Source organism: Neoarius graeffei, chromosome 6, assembly GCF_027579695.1.
Source record: "Neoarius graeffei isolate fNeoGra1 chromosome 6, fNeoGra1.pri, whole genome shotgun sequence".
NCBI lineage: Eukaryota > Metazoa > Chordata > Actinopteri > Siluriformes > Ariidae > Neoarius > Neoarius graeffei.
The window spans coordinates 66648029-66671041 of record NC_083574.1 but is presented as its reverse complement, the minus strand read 5'-3'; the positions used below and the strand labels follow the sequence as shown (position 1 = coordinate 66671041).

General features: G+C 44.2%; 1 protein-coding gene across 3 annotated transcripts in view; it reads left to right on the top strand.

Moving 5' to 3' along the window:
* Positions 1-23013, top strand: part of pik3c2a (phosphatidylinositol-4-phosphate 3-kinase, catalytic subunit type 2 alpha) — a 322810-nt gene that overhangs the window by 219016 nt on the left and 80781 nt on the right. For all 3 annotated transcript variants that reach the window (XM_060924002.1, XM_060924003.1, XM_060924001.1), the window contains exons 14-15: positions 2876-2981; positions 3111-3253. In XM_060924002.1, coding sequence (XP_060779985.1) covers positions 2876-2981; positions 3111-3253 — 249 coding nt within the window. The remainder of the gene's footprint in view (positions 1-2875; positions 2982-3110; positions 3254-23013) is intronic.

The following is a 23013-nucleotide window of genomic DNA, read 5'->3' as shown; positions in this document are numbered from 1 at the left end:
GTATTTGCAGTATTTTCATACTTTTATACTCTTTTTAATGAAAGGTGATACAAGGCAGAAGTCCGCGCCGTTTTTCAGCAGTCGCGTCACATGACCAACGCCAGCGAATCAGGAAGGTGGATGTCACAGTGACGTTGTCCAATGACGACGCCAGCTAGAGCTCAGCACAGCGTATCCGCGTATTCTCAATGTTTACACAGCACCGGACCAGACACGATCTGGACTGAATACATGGACCCTGGCGGATTCCTGTTTCCCGGCGTTTCCAGGCGTTTTAATGTAAACGGACAGTGCATCCGCGAAGAAAACGAGACAGATACGGTCTAATGTAAACTTGGCCTTTCTATCACTTCATCCATCTTTTCCCAGAAAAACTTTCTCTTCATTCTCACCTCCAACCTGTGGGGCATATGCGCACACATTGATTACCCTTCCTTGAATCTCCAACTTTATGCCCATCACTCTATCTGAAACCCTCTTCACATCAATCACACTTTTGACCAACTCTCCCCTCAAAACAATACCAACACCATTTCTCTTTCCATCGACTCCATAATAAAACTATTGAATCGACCTCCAATGTTCTTAGCCTTGCTTCCCTTCTGCCTCCTCTCCTGCACACACAAAATGTCCAACTTCCTTCTTTCCATCATACCTGCTAACTCTCTCGCTCTGCCAGTGTTCCCACATTCAGTGTTCCTACCCTCAATTCTAAGCTCCTTCCCTTCTGTCTTTCACGCTCTCTAACATGCCCGTTTTGGCACAACAGTAGCATACTTTTCACCGGCACTCTGTTGACCAACAGTACCAGAAGCGGTTGTTGTTAACCCTGGCCCCGACTGATCCGGTATGGTATTTCTCTTTTCATTCCGCATGTTAGATTTGGCACAGTTTTATGCCGGATGCCTTTCCTGACGCCACTCTCTCCATTTATCCGGGCTTGGGACCGGCACCAAAAGTACGCTTATGCACCCCCAGTGGCTGGATTAATACAAGTCACAATATAAGGTTACTAAAACCGAAAACGTAATTGAATAACATGTTAATTAAGAAATAAAGCAAGTTTAAAAATGACTTCAGTTCTCCTTTAAAGGACAATGTACTTTTTTCCTCTCATGATTATACTAGTGCATCTCAAAAAATTTGAATATTGTGAAAAAGTTCAATATTTTCCATTAGTTATTTAAGAAAGTGAAAGTTATACATTATAGACTCATTACACATAAAGTAAAATGTTTCAAGCATTTTTCTGTTTTAATTTTAATTAGTATGGCATACAGTACAAAAACATAAAACCCATCTCAAAATATTAAAATATTTCATTTCGAGTTTGAGTAAAACAGTATGAACACAGTGTATCTCTCGGTCTAGTTCAGTACACACAACCACAATCATGGGGAAGACTGCTGACTTGACTGTTGTCCAAAAAATGATCACTGATGCCCTCCACAAGGAGGGTAAGCCACAAAAGGTCATTGCTGAAAAGGGCGGCTGGAAAAGGTGCACAAGCAACAGGGATGGCTGCAGTCTTGAGAGGATTGTCAAGAAAAGTTGATTCAAGAACTTGGGAGAGCTTCACAAGGAGTGGGCTGAGGCTGGTGTCAGTGTATCAAGACCCATCACGAACAGACATCTTCAAGAAAGGGGATACAACTTTCACATTCCTAATATCAAGCTACTCCTGAACCAGAGACAATGTCAGAAGTGTCTTATCTGGGCTAAGGAGAGAAAGAAATGGACTGTTGCTCAGTGGTCCAAAGTCCTCTTTTCAGATGAAAGTACATTTTGCATTTAATTTGGAAATGACTGTTCTAGAGTCTGGAGGAAGAGTGGAGAGGCACAGAATCCAAGGTGTTTGAAGCCCAGTGTGAAGTTTCCACAGTCTGTGATGATTTGGGGTGCCATGTCATCTGCTGGTGTTGGTCCACTGTATTTTATCAAGTCCAAAGTCAACACAGCCATCTACCAGGAGATTTTAGAGCACTTCATGCTTCCATCTGCTGACGAGCTTTTTGGAGATGCTCATTTCCTTTTCCAGCAGGACTTAGCACCTACCCACATAGCCAAAACTACTACCAAATGGTTTGCTGACCATGATATTACTGTGTTTGGCCAGCCAACTTGCCTGACCTGAACCCCATATAGAATCTATGGGGTATTGTCAAGAGGAAGATGAGAAACACCCGACCCAAAAATACAGATACGCTGAAGGCCACTATCAAAGCAACCTGGGCTTCAGTAACACCTCAGCAGTGCCACAGACTGATCAGCTCCATGCCACACCGCATTCATACAGTAATTCATGGTAAAGGAGCCCCAACCAAGTATTGAGTGTATAAATGAATATACTTTTCAGAAGTTGGACAATTCTGTATTGTAAATCCTTTTTTTGATTGATCTTGGGGAATATTCTAATAATTTGAGATGCTGGATTTCTGATTTTCATGAGCTATAAGCCATAATCATCAAAATTAAAACAAAGGCTTTAAATATTTCACTTTACATGTAATGAATATAGAATATATGAAAGTTTACCTTTTTGAATTAAATTATGAAAAAAAGGAACTTTTTCATGGTATTCTAAATTTTTGAGATGCACTAGTGTGTGTGTGTGTGTGTGTGTGTGTGTGTGTGTGTGTGTGTATATATATATAACATTTTTTTATTTTATTTATTTTTTTTAATTTATGCAGTTTTTGACATGTGCTTTCTGTGGGAAGCCTGTACTTGACCATTGAAGGTTGAGCTGTTTATCAGCATTTTAAGCTTTCTATTCTTTTGTTTTTCTGTTTGAACATTGAGCATTGTAAACCGAGGTAGATGTTTAATGAATGAATGAATGACTGACTAAAATGCAGACATTCGTATATTATAGGGTGTTTGCGAGAGGGACTGAGCTGCTGAGTTTGTGGACATCTCCACCTTCCTTGCCTGGACCTGTTGGAAAGATTAAGAACCTGGAAGAGAGACTTGTATTGCAGGTATTTCACTGTCATTTTCTTTTCTGTCGTGTGAATGAAATTAGTCATTTTAAATAGTTATTAGGTAGAGAAAAGTATTGACATAATTTTAACAATCTAACCATTGAACTTCTGTTGCATCATGTACAGATAGATTTCCCCAGTCCACAAGTGGATGTACTGTATGCAAGTCCTCTTGAGACAACTTTCCCTGACCTTCAGTCTCTAGAAATGCCTGATGTGGACATCCGGAGGAGGATTGAAAAGCTCTGTGCACTGGCATCTTCTTCAAGGTATATAGATAGCTACTTGGGGTGTGGCTATTCTGTGTGTAAATATACAATGTAGAATTAGAGCCCAAGTGCCAAGGGTTTGAAGGATCCTATTGTTTCTATTATTATTATTATTATTATTATTATTATTATGGATATCAGAATAGCAAAAGCATGGTCTGCAGCAAATAAAATGGAAAATGTGTGGTCATTAACCCTAAGCAGAAAATTAAAAAACAATTTCTTCAGAGCTGTTGTCGAAAGTGTGTTACTGTATGGTGCTGAAAGCTGGACGCTTACAAAATCATTAGAAAGAAGGCTTGATGGAGTTTACACAAGATTATTACGATTAGCTCTCAATGTTTCTTGGAAAGAGCTTTATGGCAATCTTCCACGAGTGTCGGAAACATAAGAAGACTTGGGTTCATTGGTCACTGCTGGAGAAAAAAAGATGAAATAATATGCAAACTTCTACTCTGGGAACCTACACATGGAAAAAGAACCAGAGGACGTCCTTGTTTCACATACATAGACCAATTAATTGAAGATACTGGACATACAGAATTTGCCAGATGTAATGAACGACCAAGAAAAATGGAGGAAATTGGCAAATGGTTGACAGAGTATTCACTCGACTCATCATTATTATTATTATTGGGGTCCAAGCGCCTCTCATGCTGGTCAGCAGCCCATACCGGAGGTGCTAAAGGCCTATCATTTATGGAAGACTTATTAATTTGCGCTAGCGGCACTGGCGCAAATTGTTACTCACTCAGGATCTTTTCACTTATTATTCTCCTAACGTTTTTTAGGATGCTATTTCTCCCTCAGTTTTCAACCAATCGTCACCATATTTCACATGAAGAATACCTCTGGGCTGAGTTACATTGATGTGACTTTTGGTGGTGATCTGGAATGACCCAAGAAAAACGGGATTTTTTCAATCATTTTATAATTCTATCAATTTTTTTTTTTTCAATCAGTTTTTATCCCCCGCTGGCCGAAAGGCCTGAAGGGGGATTATGTCGTGGTGATATCCATCCTGGGAAGGGTACTCACCTTCTGAAATCAACTCCTCTCACAATTTTTTGGTGGAATTTCACTAAACTTGACAAGATTCTTTGTTTTATGTCGATAATACATGTATTGCAATTTTGTTCAGTTCAGTCGCATTTTACCAAAGTTATGGCCTTATAGCATAGATATAGTTGCCAGCGGGGGATATTGTGCTCTGAGCACTCTTGTTTAAATTTTGTTCAGGCCAGCATGGTACAACTTTTCCTCACTAAGCTTCATTCTCCATCTCTTACCGTTGCGGATCTATAAGGTACAGTGACCAAATGTCCCAGTTTGTAACAGCTAGCGCAAATTACTGTGACTTTAGTCACAATCTCTATCTATTTGTTATTGTTGTTGGAGACCAAGCACTGGAGAGACTCTGTAAGGATTGTGTTTCCATAAGGATTATTATTATAATTTTTGTTTTTTAGGTCCTGTGCACTGGAGATGCAGGGCCACCAGTGTTCACTGGAGGGTGTCTGTACCAGAGGTGCAAGGGCAATATTGTTTCCATAAGGATTGTTTTTCTTCAAGTGCCTGAACACCAAAAGTGCAGACCCTCTGGAGTCCATTCAAGGGCAGCTGCACTGGAGGTGCATAGAACCCTATTGTTTTCACCAGGTTTTTTTTTTGGCCCGAACACAGATGGAGGTTTAAGGCCCTATTGCTTTCCTATGTCTTTTTTTTTTTTTTTTTTTACAGCCCAAGGACTGGAGATGCATAGGACCCTGTTGCTTCTGGAAGGATTTTTTTAAATAATTATTTTTACATTTTTAAACATTTTTATTTTTTTATGAGGGCCTGAGCACCAACAGTGCTAAAGCCCTATATTTTTTGCACTGTTATTATTAATATTAGGGCATGAGCACCGAATCGGCTTGCACCAGAGATGCTAAAGCCCTGTTGTTTTTGGAGCATTTTTATTTGGGCCTGAGCACCAGAAGTGCAAGGTCATATCGCTTTGATGGGGAGGTTTTTATTACATTACAGGCATTTAGCAGATGCTCTTTTCAAGAGCGATGTCCAACAAGACCCTGACATCTGACATACCCACAGCAGTGGGCAGCCTGGGGAGCATTTGGGGGTTAGGTGCTTTGCTCAGGGGTACTTCAGCCATTCCTGCTGGTCCAGGGATCAAACCTTTATGTGTCGGTAATACGCATATTACAATTTCTTTCAGTTCAATCACGTTTTACCAGAGTTATGGCCTTATAGCATAGGTATAGTTGCCAGTGGGGGATATTGTGCCTCTCCGAGCACTCTTGTGGTCATTTCAATCATATACAGTTGGTATGGTACACAGTTAAATTGAAACAACGTTTCTCTAGGGACATGGTGCTACATAAAACATCACAGGGCTACAGATCAACGTCCAACAAAGTGCATCATGAATGTGGCGAGTGCAAACATTGCAGACTATAAACTATACAGACAACGTAAAGTGTAAACATCAAGGACAGTGCAAAAAAAAAAGACAACTAGCACAGACCGTACAGTGCCAACCAGTACCTGTCACTTATAATGTATGGAAGGTTTGAGTGTGTGTTTTGAGGTAGCAATATGGTTTTTAAAAAAATAAATAAATATAAACATTTGTGTAAGTGATGTGTATTATTCTTCGCTGTGCAAAGATTGCAGTGGGAGTGGTGTGATCAACAGTCTGTGTGTATCAGTCCAGTCCCTCAGAGTTGGAGTCTGATGGCATGTGGGAAGAAACTGTTACAAAGCCTGGCTGTGAAGGCCTAAATGCTTTGGTATCTTTTTTTTTTTTTTTTTTCTCAGATTGCAGGAGATTTGTGTGAGGGATGCATGGGGTCATCCACAATGCTGGGTGGCGTTCCGGATGTAGCATGTGGTGTAAATGTCTGTGATGGAGGAAAGGGAGACTCCAGTGAATCTTAGCTGTCCTCACTATCTGCTGTAGGGTCTTGTGATTTGAGATAGTGCTAATAATAATAATAATATAATAATTTTTAATTTATATAGTGCTTTTCAATGAACCCAAGGACACTTTACATGAAATAAAATATTTATTTTTGAAATAAAAATTCAAACACAAATTAAAAACACAAAGCCTGAGTGAACAAGTGAGTTTTTAGGTGGGTTTTTTTTTTTTTTTTGAAGGAACCAAGGGAAGGATCATTGTAGCTCACCAGAGGGAGAGAGTTCCAGAGAGTGGGGGCAGCTACCCTGAAGGCTCTATCCCCAAATGTCTGCAGTCTGGTCTGGGGGACAAGGAGCATACCCTTATTAGTGGACCAGAGAGCCAGGATGAGGTGTAGTGGTGTAAGATGCCCGACAAATACTGGGGAGCAAGGGCATGAAGAGATTTGTAGGTGAGAAGGATGATTTTATTTGTGATGCAGGACTTGACCGGGAGCCAGTGAAAATGAGTGAGGGTGGGGGTGATGTGCTGCCAGTACTTGGTACAAGCGAGAAGCCTCACAACCGAGTTCTGCACATACTGCAGCTTGTCCAGGGCTTTGCTGGGCAGGCCAAATAGGACACTGTTACAGTAATCTAGGTTAATCTGCTCTATAAGACATGGAAAAATCAAAGCTAATGAATCCCACATGCCTGATGATGCAGAGTTGCAAGATTTAGAAATAAGATCTCAAGTATCAGCAGTTCTGGTCCTGCTGCTCATTGTCCTTCTGTGCATCAACCAGATGTTTGAAGAAGAGCGCAATATTAGCAGCAGCAAAAGCCAAAGCACAAGCAGCCTGAGGTGAGGGCACCTTTTCTCAGAAAGAAATGGAAATGAAAGTGCAAAATGCAAGGTTGGAAGCAGAGTTGGGAGTATTGCAATGCAAAAAGGAAATGTAGGTGGCAATAGCAGAAGCAGCAACACTTCAAGCAGAATTAGATGATGAGCAGAACATTAGAGGGCTAGAAGCAAAGCCCAATATGGGACATGTCCCCAGCAAAGACACATCATGAACCACCCCATACCAGCAGCAAGGCATGGCAGGAAGTGAAGGCCAACACACTCCCCAGCTGCAGTCCATATTTCAGCTCACCTATCTGTCACACCTGCAACCATGGCTCTGCAAACACAGATCTTACCAGGTACGTTGCAAGATGTCAGCTGGTCTCCACTGGGCTAACAAAGTGTGATGATAAACCAGAGAACTATTGGGTCTGGAGATCCTCCTTCCATGATGCCATGGACAGCCTCAGCCTGACAGCAGCTGAAGAAACTGATCTCCTGATTAAATGGCTTTGGAAAGAGTCATCAGAGCAAGCACATAGAATAAAAGCAGCCCATATCAGAGATCCAGCAAGTGGGCTCAAGATGATTTGGCAACGCCTTGAAGAGTACTATGGCACACCCGAAGTTATAGAGAAGGCACTCTTTGTAAAATTGGACAGCTGCCCAAAAATATCCAACAAAGAATCAGCAAAGCTGTGTGAACTGACAGACCACCTCCTGTATGAGAGAGCTGTATGCTGCAAAACAAGATGGATACTCTGTAAAGCTGCTTTGCGACAATGTTTATTGTTAAAAGTGCTATACAAATAAACTTGATTTGATTTGATACCTACCAGGTCTTGCATATCTGGACACCGCAAAAGGAGCAGCACTGGTTATGGAAAAGCTTCCATGTAATCTGTAGGAAAGGTAGCTGTTCTATGGCTCACAACTGAAGCAACAACAGAAAGTTCCTTTTCCCTCATTCAATGTTTTTGTGGACTTCATTCACCATCAATCCAAAGCAAGAAATGGTCCCAGTTTCGCCATTTCTCACCTCACTGACATGATAGCAAGAAAAGATGAGCCCAAATTCCTCTCAGGTAATACAAACCAGCCTGTTCTCATCCACAAAACCCAACTCCAGCCAAGATGGTGAGCCAAAAACAGACACTCAAGATCTGAACAAACACTGTCCTCTTCACAAAAAGCTTCATGCATTTGGGAAATGAAGGAACTTCAGAGACAAAGCGCTACCTGACCGCAAGCAGTACTTGAAGGACAACTCCATTGGCTTTAGGTCTTGCGCATCAACAGCCCATATTGCCAAAAACTGCAAAACTGTCATAACATGCAGAGTGCAAGAGCAACAAGCATGTCGAAGCCCTTCATCCTGGTCCATGGAAAGCTAATCCATCCCCACCCACCTCAGACGATGGCAGGGAGCACAAAGAGTTCAGTCACAAGTCACATCAAAGTGCACAAAGGTGTGTGGCGATGGGGTGAGTGCAAGAGCCTGTTCAAAAAATTTATCTAGTCAGCACGTTATCCCCAAGGCAGCGACAAAGGTGTATGCAGTCATTGATGAGCAAAGCAATAGGTCCTTAGCAAGATCAGAATTTTTTGAGACTTTCAATGATAAAAGCTCACCAGCTCTGTACACCCTAAAGATCTGCACAGGCAGTGTGGAAACCACTGGAAGGAGAGCATGTGGCTACATGATTGAGTCATTAGATGAGAAGATCTGCATCCCTCTTCCTGATCGGATGTAGAGAGCTTCCAAATAACAGGTCAGAAATTCCAACCCCCAGTACTGATCATCATCCCCACCTACGAAGCATAGCAGATGAGACTCCTCCCCGAGATCCGAATGCAGAAATACTCCTTTTGTTGGGTAGATACATTCTGAGAATACACAAGCAGGAAATGGATAAATTGATAAATCCAATGATTCTCTTTTCACACAGAAAATAGATCTTGGCTGGGTGGGGACAGATGTGTGCATTGGCCCAGTACATAGGCCGTCATCTGTTACTGCTCTTAGAACACACGTACTGGAAAACAGCTGTCCAATCTAACTCACAACCTGCTATAGTCATATGCAAGCGAAAGATCACACACACACACACACACACACACACACACACACACACACACACAGAGCCTTTCATTTTAGCCACTTCCTGCACCTCAGCTCTATGCTTTCCAGGCAGCCACACCTCCCTACAAAGATGACTCAACCTCCTCAGTTTACACCTACACTGATAAAGATCATCAACCCACCCCATCCATCAAAGACCTGAAATTCATAAAGATCATGGATGACACAGTTTTTCAAGATGACACGCAAAGGTGAGTCGCACCCCTTCCATTTCGGTGTCCCAGGAGACAGCTGCCAAACGACAGACTGTGCGTTTCAGAAACTGAAAGCACTATGCCACACACTAGAAAAGAAACCTGAAATCAAAACGCATTACACACAGTTCATGCAAAAAATGATGGCAAACATGCTGCACTTGCCCCAGCCCTTCCTGAAGGAAAAGAATGTTGGTATCTCCCATCCAAAGTAACCAGACCAGATTCACATAGTGTTTTGATTCAAGTGCACAATATGAGGGTATCTCACTCAACAATGTCCTCCTCAAAGGGCCAGACCTAGACAGCAACTTGTTTGGTGTCTTACTGAGATTCAGAAAGGAGAAAATTGCAGTGACCTGCAGATATACAACACAGGTACTACTGCTTTGTTGTCAAAGAACATCACTTAAGGTTTCTCTGGTTTCGTAACAATGACTGGAACAGTGATATTGTGGACTACAGTATGCGTGTCCATGTATTTGGGAACACCCCATTCCTGATGATAGCAATATGCCGCCTTAGAAGAGCTACAAAAGAAGCTGAATTTGGTGCACATGTGAGGACGTTCATAGAGACTTATGTTGTTGATGCATTGAAATCTTTTGCAACTGAGCCTGAAGCTGTCGGTGTCATCAAGCGAACAAAGGAAATGCTCTCCTGCTCATGCCTCAAGACTGCACAAGATCACAACAAACAGTGCAGCCATCATGAATGAATTTCCTTTGGAAGACTGTTCCAGTGCCATCAAAGATTGATTTCTCTGCAGATGATGCTCCCATTCAGTGCAGCTTGGGCATCAGCTGAAACATGCTGACATTTTCCAAGTACAGAAAGACCAGCCATTCATTTGCAGAGGTGGACGCTTCATCATAAATAGCGTCTTTGATCCTCTTGACCTTCTCTTACCCATCACAATAGAGATCTTGCAGTCACGTGACCGGAAAGTACACAACCGCCATCGTGTTGGTCAAAAACACCGCTGAATACTGCTGCACTCGTGTACAGAATGGATCAATTTCAACCGACGGACTACACGGCTCATTTTTCTAATGAACAGATAACTAGATATATGTCTAAAATAAACGATCTACAGATTTGTGACCCTTATGGCTTTCTGGACGGAGTTTTCACGACCGGATTTTGAACTGCCAGCGGAATACCCGGACGTGTATGATTACCTCATCAACTTTCCCTCGCTGTTCAGTGGTGAAGCACTGCGTGCTTATAAATCTCTGGACAGTTATCTTTACAGAAATTCAGGATTTGTCAGCAACTCAGATGTGGCATCTTGTAAACAAGAAAATGATCCTCACTGGATGGGTAAGTTACTTAAGTATTGAGTATAGCACTGACCAGCCGATTATAGAATGAGGTAATTCCAAATCGTCCGTGTTGTTTACATGGATCTGGCGTTGGAGAGGTAGAGGCTTGGCAGTGGAGGTTTGAGTAGCTGTTTTCTGAGCTTAGTCAACAGGCCGGCTCTGCCTGTAGCCTCGCTTTTGCTTCGGCTCCCGGCGCCGCCTCCTTCCCTTTGCTTCTGATAACAATCCACGGAGACCCCGCTGGTCTCGCAATCTGGTCTCGTCCGGAATGTTTTGTTTTTTTTTTTTTTTCTCGTCCGGAATGTTGTGCATGCGATGGAAATCGCTACAAACCGTCATTTTCTGCTGGAAACCAATGTCCAGTAAGTCCATACGGTTGTAGTGGATATTGAAGTCCGGTACAGACAAACAACACGCAAAAATACACACAAAAATCATAAAAACCGTGCACAGGTAGGGAGAGCTTGTAGCCGCAGCCGTTGTAGTAGAATTGTATATAGTAGGGTTTTCCAGAAGAAAAGGTAGAAGTAAAAGCAGAAGTAGAACTAGAAGTAGAAGGCGGAATATGGCGTTTGACCGACACGATGGCGTCTGTCACAATCTGGATCGGCTGTGATGTCACATGCAAGATCTCTATAGAAGGCAGATCACTGCTCGGAGAAGTAACACTGGAAAATTGGGATTCATCCTTCCAAGCTATCTTGGCTGTGGCCTACCTAAAAGTGACCAACACAGATGGTCACTCAAAGGTTGGCTTTGTCCTTGGCAAATCAAAACTGACACTTGTAAAAGAAACTGCAATGCTCAGACTTGAACTCTGTGTAGCAGTCCTTGCTGTGGGGGAAAAAAAAAGCAGAATTTGCTGTGAGTAATATGGCCCTACATTATGAAATATGGTCGCTTGGAGCAACTCAGCTATTTATATTCTCTGTTTACATCATAGTTTTGCTAGTGTTACAAGTATTTTCACAAATTTATCAGTTTTTAAATAAATATGCCTCATTGTGTAGCATATAAATGCCACAATGATGTTGAAAAGAAAGCACAAGCTGGAACTAGACTGCATTTCCGCAGAGAAAATGCAAAGTGTGCTTGTTCAGCTGTGGCAGAGGGTCACTGACAGAAATTGGGTCAGATATATTTTTTAAACATAATATACAGAAAGTAGATTTAAACCGCATAGCATCCATGAGCTGTGATGCAAGTACAGACCAGGTGGCCAGATTTGTGCAGTTTCAGGGTTCTGTGCTGAAGGGACAGTGATACTGTTCAGAGGAAGTCATCTGGCATATATGATGTACACAATTATGTACCGGTATCTACACAATATTTTTGAATCATTACTGATCTACCCAAGGACCACCCTGCTATCACAGTAGAACTTTACAGCGTTTTGTTTGTGGTCCAATTCATACAAGATGAGCTCTGCCATTTCAACAGCCAGAACAGCTCCACCATAGCTTGAGGCAGGGAACTGTGGTGATTTTTGTTTTTCCAAGCATAAGTCTGACTTTACGATGACTCTCAAGTGACTGCTCATAAATAATCTGGGCCATAGGGACAGTAGTTTGAGGCATAGAAAAAGAGACATAGCTATGTGTATATGGACCTTGAGAGTGACATTGGAACATTGCAGCTGGGTACATGGAGGCTGTTCAACTCCTGGAATAGCCAACTCTTGGGTAAGCAAAGTTTTCTCAAGTCTTTGATGCCTGAGGCCAGCTCTTCTGGTTCAAAGGCTTGCAACACAGTGATACTGTTTGTGATTTTGTGCCGTTTCAGGTTTGACTCTGCAAGTGATGCACAAGTGCGCTTTGCTTCAGAAGGTCTATATCTGTGGACTCTGTGGTGATACAAATCCATCATGATGTAGAAATGCCTCTCGAACATGTTGAATCCCTGAAGACTGTAGATAGCTACCACTGGGGTAGCCTGGGCCCACCCATCCTAAGTGTGACACAACACGAGGGCCTGTTGCGAGCTTAGTCTGGCCAGGCAAGCTATCTACAGCTCTTCCAAGCTCCCGAAAAATCGGGAACCAATCAACTTTGAGCATCTCCAACGGCCCTGGGTAGAGGCGTGTTCAAGGCACTGACGTAGTAGAACTGCGACCGGAAGCCATAGATTGTTTACAGAATCTATGCCGGAAACGCTTCATTCACGCTTCCGCATCTGTTACGCATAGATGCTGTATTGAAAGCATTCAACGGGAAGTTCTCATTGAAAACGGAGCAAAGATCAGCCCTGGAGGTATTTATTGAAAGGAAGGACGTTTTCGCCTTGCTCCCGACCGGCTTCGGTAAGAGTTTAATCTACCAGTTAGCCCTGTCGCGTCGCATACGTCAGAGGAAAGAGTGATGTGATTGGTTTAAGCTTCGTCACAGCCTTTTCTGGCTTCGACCAGTAGCAAACTGAGGCATTTCAGGGAGGCGGGTCAACCACGGGCTCTGGGAAACAGTTGGGCTTAATATCTTTGCCAGACCAATAGCTCGGAGAGCTTTGAAGTCGCGTTAGCCAGGCTACCACTGGGGTACATTACATTTAACAGATGCTCTTATCAAGAGTGTCACACAATAAGACCCTGACATACCCACAGCAGTGGGTCCAGGGAGCAGTTGGGGGTTAGGTGCCTTGCTGAAGGGCAATTCAGCCATTCCTGCTTGTCCAGGGAATAGAACCGGCAACCTTTTGGATCCAAAGCTGCTTCTCTAACCTTTGGGCCATTCTTATTTCTTCAGTCTTCTTATTTCTTAAACCTTATTATGTCTGTCTCTAGCATTCTTATTTCTTAACCTTCTTATTGTTGATGTGCAACCACATGCAATACTCTTCTGCTTCTTTTGGACAGGTCTATATCCTTATGCAATAGGAATCTCAAGTTGTCCCTCTGATCAGGTCTTGCCAGGAATCCATAAAATATTTCTTGGATATTGGCAGTGACTGTGATGCAGTATTTCCTGAACTATAGCAGCACACCCAGGAGAGAATTATTTAGGTTGGACCTGTCAACAGCATGGAGTTGAGCGAGGCACCATGCTGTTGGGCACTTGAGTCAAACATTGACTCATATCTGTCCCAGCTCCGAGGGATGGTACACCCCAAAAATGGCCAAACACCAGCATTTGGGATTCTCATGGACGGATGGTGCTCTCTCTGCATGCCCGTTTTCAAATATATTTTCTAGAAAAGAGGAAAACTGCTCTCTCATCTCAGGATTTTTGCTTAGAGTGCATCTTAAAGAACTGAGTCAGGATAACGCTTGCTCTCTGTTTGGGAGTTAGGGACAAGGTGACCAAAATGGCAAAGAAGCCACCCATTTGTTAACTTCATCCTGATGGATCTCTTTCTCCATAATTTTTAGAAAGATCTCATACTCAAAGTACATGACATCATTCTCTGTGTGTTCAAACACCATGAGCCTGAGCTTGTCTTCAGTTGGCATAGGTTTTGATGTGCATGCCTGTGGACCTTGCTGTAGCTAGGTTTTTCTTTTACAATGGTGCTGTTATTGCAAAGAGTGAAGAGAGATGGACATCCATTCTGTTGAATATGGGTTCTGAAGACACTCCGGTCTTCAGAAGTGAAGCTTGTGAGTATTGTTGATGCACATTTGCTCCATGATTACCCAGCCTAAGTCTAGATGCTGAGCAAAGCTGTAGTTGGAAAAGAAGGCAACTGGACTTGCTTGAAATTCTTGAAGATGTTTCACCTCTCTTCAGATTCTTCAGTTCTGTTTGACTAGTGTGGAGTTCCAGGTATTTATCCTCTAGTGGACCAAAAGCAACCCTAAGGAGAGTCATGAAGGTCACATGGGTCATTGACCCTCTGTCATCCTGTCAGTGTTGGGTTCACTGGAGGCTGGGTGTGAACGGTGTTAGCAGCCTAGAGGGTCGTTAGGGTGATCTGTGGGTCGTTGGCACGCTCTGCCATCATGTGAGTCACTGATGTCAGCGGAGTTTTGGTGTGGATGTGTGTTCAGTTTTCTGGGAAGTGTGCCAAGGACTGCATTGTAGGTAGCTGATAAGTGGTGTCTCAGACGACCTCCTCTGTTCAGTAGTAATGTTCCAGATTGATGAACATGGCTTCTTTTACTCCTCTTTTAAACCATCGGTCTTCTCTGGCTAAAATGTGTACATTGCAGTCCTGAAACGAGTGTCCTTTTGTTACTGAGATGAAGATGGACTGCAGAGTCCTGGCCTGAGGAACTGGCTGTCCTGTGTTGAGCCATGTGCTTGGGAAGTGGTTGTTTCGTTTCCCCAATGCACAGGTCTATGCATTCCTCACTGCATTGAATTGCGTACAGTACATTGTCCTGTCTGGGTATTCTGTCTTTAGGGTCGACCAATTTCTGCCTCAGAGTGTTATTGGGTCTGAAGTGCACAGGGATGTTGTGTTTGTAGAAGATCCTCCTCAGTTTCTCACATAGGCCAGAAATGTAGGGAATGACCATGTTCTTGTATTTGTTGCTGTTTTTTTCCCCTGTCCATCATGTTGTTTGTTTGTTTGTTTTTTCTGGTCTTGACGAAAGCCCAGTTGGGATACCCACACTTCTGAAGTGCTTCCTTGATGTGTTTTTGCTCCTTCTCTTTTCCCTCTACCATTGTAGGTATGTTCTGAGCCCTGTGATGTAAGGGCCTAATGACCCCCAATTTGTGTTCCAGTGGGTGGCAAGAGTCGAACAGTAGGTATTGGTCTGTGCTTGTGGGTTTCCAGTAGACCCCAGTGCTCAGGCTTATGTCTTGTTTGATGTGCACGCTGCAGTCCAAAAAGGCTAGTTTGTTTCCACTGACGTCCTCCCAAGTGAACCTAATGTTGATATCCACTGCATTTATGTGCCCTGTGAAGGCTTCCACCTCATGGGTTTTGATTTTTACCCAGGTATCATCCACATGCCTGATCCAGTGGCTGGGAGTGACTCCTGAAAAAGTGGTCAAGGCTTTGTTTTCCACTTCCTCCATGTATAGATTGGCCACGAAAGGGGACACTGGTGAGCCCATGGTGCATCCATGCGTCTGTCTGTAGAAACTTTTGTTGAACTGGAAATAGTGGTCATACAGAGATCAACCAGGGTGGAAATGTGGTCCATGGTGAGGTTCATGCTGTCTTGAAGTAGTTTCCTAACAATTCGACTGGTCCCTGGGCGCTTTGGTGTGGCTGCCCACTGCTCTGAGTGTGTGCGTGTGTTCACTGCCCTAGATGGGTTAAATGCAGAGGATGAATTTCACTGTGCTTGAAGTGTGCATGTGACAAATAATAAAGAAGGTTTCTTCTGTGGTGGGAATGCAGGTGAAAAGAGAAGTGACATCATAGGAAACCATGGTTTCATCGGAGTCTAGCTTTAGGTTTTTCAACTTTAGTGGCAAAATCTTGGGCATTATTCATGTGATGTGGCATGTTTCCAACAAGAGGAGTCAGGATGGTGGCTAGGTGTTTGGCAATGCTATAGGTGACCGAAATTATGCTGCTGCTGACGGGTCTGAGTGGAGCTCCTTCCTTGTGAATCTTGGGGAGTCCATAAATGAGAGGAATGGATTCCCCAGGGTACAGTCTGTAGTACATAGATCGGTTGATGGCATGGTCCTTTTCTAGTTGTAGGCAGCTCACACCTTTTTTTTTTTTTTTTTTTTGGGGGGGGTAACTGCTGGTGGGATCCCGCCTCAGGATTTCATAGGTGGTTGTGTTGCTGAGGAGACTGGTCATCTTTGAGTGGTAGTCTTCTGTGTTTAGCACCACTGTGCATCTCCCTTTGTCAGCAAGAAGGATGGTGATGTTCTGGTCTGTTTTGAAGCAATGCAAGAGCCCTCCTTTCTTGGATGGTGAGGTTGGAGGGGGGTGCTTTCGCACTGCTGAGGGCAGCTGATACTTTCCGTCCAAGTTGTTCTGCCCCTGTGTTGGTTAGATTGTTTGTTTGTTTTTTCTGATGGGTGACTCTGTGGCTATGATGAGATCTACCACTGGTATCTGCTTTGGTGAAACTGCAAAGTTTTATCCATAGAACTAAACATCCTTCTCTGGTTGGGTGAGTTCCCTGTCGGATAAGTTCTTCACCCACTTCTCTTGGATGTCAGGCTGTGTTGCCTGGTCAGATTTCTTCCTCCAAGTCATAACTTCTGTCTTGTGGGAAGCAGTGGTTTTAGACAGAAGTGTTTTGAACTTTGCGTATCTGTCATTCTTTGCCTTTGTTGTGGTGTGAGATCCATGCCTTCTCAACAAACTTGGAGACTTGTTCCAAAGCTTCACTGGGAAGAAGTGCAGTCAATTCTTCAAACATCAGTTCAGTCTTGGCTTGGAAGGCATCGAGGGTGAAATGTACTTGTCTCACTCTCTTGTTGAGAAGCTGGTTCTGGGCCTTCTGGAGGATCATTTCTGCTCTGTGTCCTTTGACGGTGGAACCCAGGCATAAGCTTGTGGGGATAATCTTGGGTTGAAACGCAGGTGGTTTCTGTAATCTGCAAGTTTTCTGGAAGTCTTCTCATACTCCCACACCAGTTGAATGGCTCTCATCCCAAAGTGCGTGGAAATACGTCTGTGAAGGTTCTCAGTCATCCAGGTGATTTGTAAACCGTAGGTGCTAAAGAAGGCAACTGGACTTGCTTGAAATTCTTGAAGACCTTTCACCTCTCATCCAAAAGGCTTCTTCAGTTCTGTCTGACTAGTGGGGAGTTCCAGGTATTTATCCTCTAGTGGACCAAAAGCACCTACAGGATGACTGAGAGGGTCAATGACCCATGTGACCTCAACGACTCTCCTTAGGGTTGCTTTTGGTCCACTAGAGGATAAATACCTGGAACTCCCCCAATAATCGTAGTAGTAGTGTGTCTCTTCCTAGCAGAATCATCATCTGAGAATGTGAGTAGCAATGGCTTATAAGTGAGCATATTTGAGAGTGACCTCTGGTATTGATGATATTTCATATTTTTGGGTCATTATTTCATTGCACTTGATGGGAGATCCATGTACACACCTACATTTGTTTCAGTTTGAAAGCATGCGGCTTTCCTTTCACTCATTTCCATTGTGCCAGCGCATCTCCATTAGATATGGTGGCAGGCTGACTTCGATCCCAAATACATTGAATTCAGAGTGGGCCAGTGAGTGGTTGCTCTGATCAAGTATGACCCATCTCAGTGGAGTGTTTTGGTTTGCTTGGAGGGAAGACCCATACCAAACACACCTTGGAACATGACTGACCAAGGCTGCCTTTACCACAGACTGTGTTGCAACACGATGTGATCTCAAGTAGAGTGTTATCTTGTGGTTCTGCATCTGATTTGGGTATGGGCGATGTAGGAGACTGAGCAGTGCTGGGTTGCATTGCAGAGCAGTGTCTTTTTGCTCTTGCGCCCACTGCATCATCTTGCAATGTTTAGCCAGGTGGCTCCGAGATCAGCACTTAAAACACCACTTGTTCTTTCAGGATATTTTTTCATTTAGCAGGGTTTTCAGTCGAAAGACTCTACAGATACCCAGAGGATGAGTTTTCTTGTGAATGGGGCAGTAGCAAACAGGATCACTGTCTCCTTTCAGTTTTGCCGTATCTGTATTGACCATTGCAGAAACATCTGTCTTATGTATGTATGCAGCAGTTTTGAATCCACTGTGTCTGAACAGAGTATTAGATTAGATTAGATAGAACTTTATTGATCCCTTTGGGAGGGTTCCCTCAGGGAAATTAAGATTCCAGCAGCATCATTACAGGATAAACAGAGAATAGAAAATAGAGAAAAAACTTCTAGATAAATTAAGTATTTACATATACAAATATAAAAAGAATAAGATATGAGGAAGAGAGAAAGGGGGTGAATATTGCAGTTTATATTGCACATTGTCCAGTATCGCTTATTGTTGGACTATGTTGCTGCTCCTTCCCATCCTCTGTTATCCCAACCCCCCCCCCCCAAGAAAGGAGTTATACAGTCTGATGGCGTGAAGGACAAAGGAGTTTTTAAGTCTGTTAGTCCTGCACTTGGGAAGGAGCATTCTGTCACTGAACAGGCTCCTCTGGTTGCTGATGACAGTGTGCAGAGGGTGACTGGCATCGTCCATGATGTTCAATAGTTTTTCCATAGTCCTCTTCTCTGCCACCGTCACCAGAGAGTCCAGCTTCATGCCGACCACAGAGCCGGCCCACCTGATCAGTTTGTCCAGCCTGGATGTGTCCTCCTTGGATGTGCTGTCCCCCCAGCACACCACGGTGTAAAACAGGACACTGGCGACCACAGACTGATGGAACATCCACAGGAGTTTCCTGCAGATGTTAAAGGACCACAGCCTCCTAAGGAAGTATAGCCTGCTCTGTCCCTTCCTGTATAAGTGATTGGTGTTGCAAGTCCAGTCCAGCTTGCTGTCCATCTTGCTGTCCAGCCACAGCCCGAGGTACTTGTAGGAATCCACAGCCTCCATCTCGACTCCCTCGATCAGAACTGGTCATGACCTTGGTCTGGACCTCTCAAAGTCAATGACCAGCTTCTTGGTCTTCGAGGTGTTGAGCTGCAGATGGTTTCTGTTGCACCACACAGCAAAGTCCCTCACCAGGCTCCTATACTCCTCTCTGTTGTCACTGATGCACCCAACGATGGCTGTGTCATCGGCGAACTTCTGAATGTGACACAGCTCCGAGTTGTAGCAGAAGTCCGCGGTGTACAGGGTGAAGAGAAGAGGGGCCAGCACCGTGTCCTGGGGTGCTCCGGTGCTGCTAATCACAGTGTCAGACGTGATGTCCTTCAGCCTGACATACTGTGGCCTGTCGGTGAGATAGCTGGAAGATCCAGGTGACCAGGCAGGGGTCCACTCACATCCTGTTCAGTTTGTCCTGAAGCAATAGGGGCTGGATGGTGTTGAAGGCACTCGAAGTCCAAGAAGAGGACTCTCACTGTGCCATTTCCCTTATCCAGATGCGAGTGGGCTCGGTGTAGCAGGTAGAGGATTGCGTCTTCCACATCAACACCTCCCCAGTACTCAAACTGCAGACAGTCCTGGGCATGTTGTACCTGGGGTCTGAGGAGGCTGAGGAAGAGCCGCTCCAATGTCTTCATCAGATGTGAAGTGAGTGCCACCGGTCGGAAGTCGTTCAGCTCGCTGGGCTGATTTCTTTTTGGGAACTGGAACGATGCATGATGTCTTCCAAAGGGTGGGCACTCTCCCCAGCTGCAGGCTGAGGTTGAAGATGCGTTGGAGTGGTTCACTCAGTTCAGCAGCACAGGTCTTCAGTAGTCAGGGACACACCTTGTCCATGCCTGCTGCTTTCCTGGGGTGAAGCTTCCTCAGTTGACCTCTGACCTGGCCTGCAGTAATGCATGGAGGAGTCTGTGTTGAAGTGGGGGAGGAGGGGGCTGCTGCGATGACTGGGGGAAGGTGTGTTGAGGGAAGAAGGAGAGATAGCTGCAGTGAGGGGGAGGGGGAGGATGTGGGCTGGTTGAACCGGTTGAAGAAGTCATTCAACTCATTCGCCCTCTCCACTGTCCCCTCAACGACTCTGGTCTTTGTATTGTGGCCTGTGATCGTTTTCACACCTTCCCAGACCTCCCTCATGCTGTTCTCCTTAAGCTTCTGCTCCGCTTTTCTCCTGTAGCTGTCCTTAGCTTCCCTCATGCAGCGTTTCACCTCCTGCTGTGCTGCTTTCATCGCCTCCCTGCTCCTGAAGGCGGCCTTCTTCCTGTTGAGGATAGTTTTGACTTCCTATGTTACCCATGGCTTATTAGGGTAACACCGTACAGTCTTAGCGGGGGAAACCACGTCTGCACAGAAGTTGAGATAATCCGTCAGACAGTGTGTCAGCCCCTCTGTCCTCACAGTGTGGGCTAAGCAGCACATCCCAGTCTGTGATGTCATAGCAGTCTCTGAGGGCATCTTCCATTTCAGGGGACTACCTCCTGATGGAGCTAGTTGTTGCAGACTGCCTTTGAACCAGGGGGGTGTACTTCGGCTGTAAACGAAACCAGGTTATGGTCAGACTTCCCTAGTGGGGGGAGGGGTGTGACTCTGTATGCATCCCTCACATTAGCATACAGCAAGTCAATTGTCCTGTAGTTCCTTGTTGGACAATCCACAACCTGATAAAAAGCATCCAAAGTAGCATGATTAAAGTCCCCAGAAATTATCATAAATGCCTCAGGGTGCTGTGTCTGCAGCCTTGCTGGGATAGAGTGAATCCTCTCACATGCAGCAGTTGCGTCTGCCCTTGGAGGGATATAAACACCGATGGTGATCACGTGACTGAATTCCCTCGGCAGATAATATGGCCGCAGGCTAACAGCTAGCAGCTCCAAGTCCGGGCAACATAAAACTGTCTTTACGGGGATATGTCCCAGGTTACACCAGCAGTTGTTCACATAAATGATTATTCCCCCACCTTTGCCTTTCCCGCATGCTTTAGTGTCTCTGTTGGCTCTCACAGCAGTGAATCCCCGCAGGTCCACATTAGCATCTGGTACAAGGTGTGTTAGCCATGTCTCCATAAAGAGATAAATAAGCTGCTATCCTGGTAAATCTGCTAGTTGTTCAGTGCGGATAGCTCGTCGACCTTATTCGGCAGCGAGTTCACATTCCCCATAATAACTGAGGGAATGGATGGTTTGTAGCACCGCCGGTTGTCCACTAGCCTAGCCTTTAGCTTAGCTCTGGCTATGCAGCCCCTGGGTTTCCTCCTCAGCTCCACTGGGATGGGGTGTCGTATTCCAGCTCGTCCCATTTTCTTCAGGCCCAGCAGCTCTTCTCTCGAATAAGCAAGAAAACTGGCTTCTGGTTGCATGTTAAAGTTAAAAATATCCATGTGATATAAGTAAAACACACTATGTCTTTGTAAGAAGAGCAGAAAAGTAAAAAAGGTGAAAAAAAGGGGGTTTAAAGAGCTAAAAACTACAGAGCTACTGGAGAGGCAGCCGTCTCACACAGCGCCCCACTAGTTCTCTCACCTTTCCTGCAAGACTGGCTGCTGCTTAACAAGATGAACCTTGGGTTGTTTCTGGCCTTAGTCTGACTGTAGACAAAGTTGATGAATGAAAAGGGAGGAAATGTTACTCTGCTCTTCCTTGTACCAGGCACTTGTGAGGAGTCCTTTGTCCTGTAGGTCTGGAGGCAGTTTCTCTACTATCGTGCTTATGCTGCGAGGAGTATCAAGGTAAGCAAGGTCTGGAAGATATCCATCACTCTTAGCTGCCAGCAGCTCCATAAGATCACTGAGCTCTGTTTTATATTGTCTTTAGCAGACAGATGGAGAAAGCTATCCAACCTTTTAAGCTGGGCATTTTCTACTATTTCTGGTATAGAGTAGCATTCTTGAAGTCTGTCCAAAGATGGGTGGACAGCAGCTTGAGGGTTGGTGACATGAACAGCACAGGTGCTCAGACGACTCTTTACTGAAACACTTTACCAGGAAGTCTAACTCTTCGCTACATGTGAGCTCCAAGCCCCATGTTGCATTGAGGAATGAGGCCTTTCATGCCCTAAAGCTGTCTAGTGTGTTGTCAAATTTTGGCAGACCAGTAGTCACTAGCTGGAGTACTGGGCTGTGTTTGGCATTGTATGTACAATTCTGTACATACAATGCACATAAATTTCTTTGTTGGACCACTTGTGGCAGGAAAGTACTTCTTACACTTTGCACATCATTACATTCCATGACTGCGGCTGCTTCTAAGCTTAAGCAGCTGCTGCTTCCTTTTCAATCTCCCAAGCTTCCAAATCTGCTTCTAGTGTCGCTTTTTCTAGATGTAGCCTAGCCTTCTCTGTTTTTAATTTCCAGCTATTTTTTAATTTTTTTTTTTTTTGTAGAGGATACCTTGGTTAAGCACAGCTTCAGTTGAGGCTCTGGCCCTGGTGGCTGCATCAGTAATGGGAGACTTGGAAGGAAATGAGTATTTAGAGTCAGCTCTTGATGCTGCCTTGACTGAGGACTTGGAGGAAGATGAACACTTGAGGCTAGCTTCTGGCTTGGCCTTTTCCTCTTTAACACTGGTTTCCATGGCTGTGTCGTTTTTCTTGTACCCACTGATGGTGTGGCTATTCACTGTATTGTTCTCACTACGTGTTCTACACCATTAGTATGTTGAACAGCCAGCCAAACTCGATTTACTTGAGCCAAAAAGTGAACCTCTTGCTCCTTTATTGACTATCTTTGGATATCCCTGGTGAAAATTGAGTGAAACTATAGTAAACAAAAAAAAGAGAGAAAAGACAGTCTCTTAGCTAGCATAGCAAAATTACTGTATGATTTACAACACAGCTTCCCAATACATGCTAGCATTAGCCATCACAGAATTTCAAGTAAATTATATTATAAAATGGTCACACATTTAGTATGTAACGCTGTTGCAAATTAGCATCATAGTAACACCAGAACAAATGGTGTT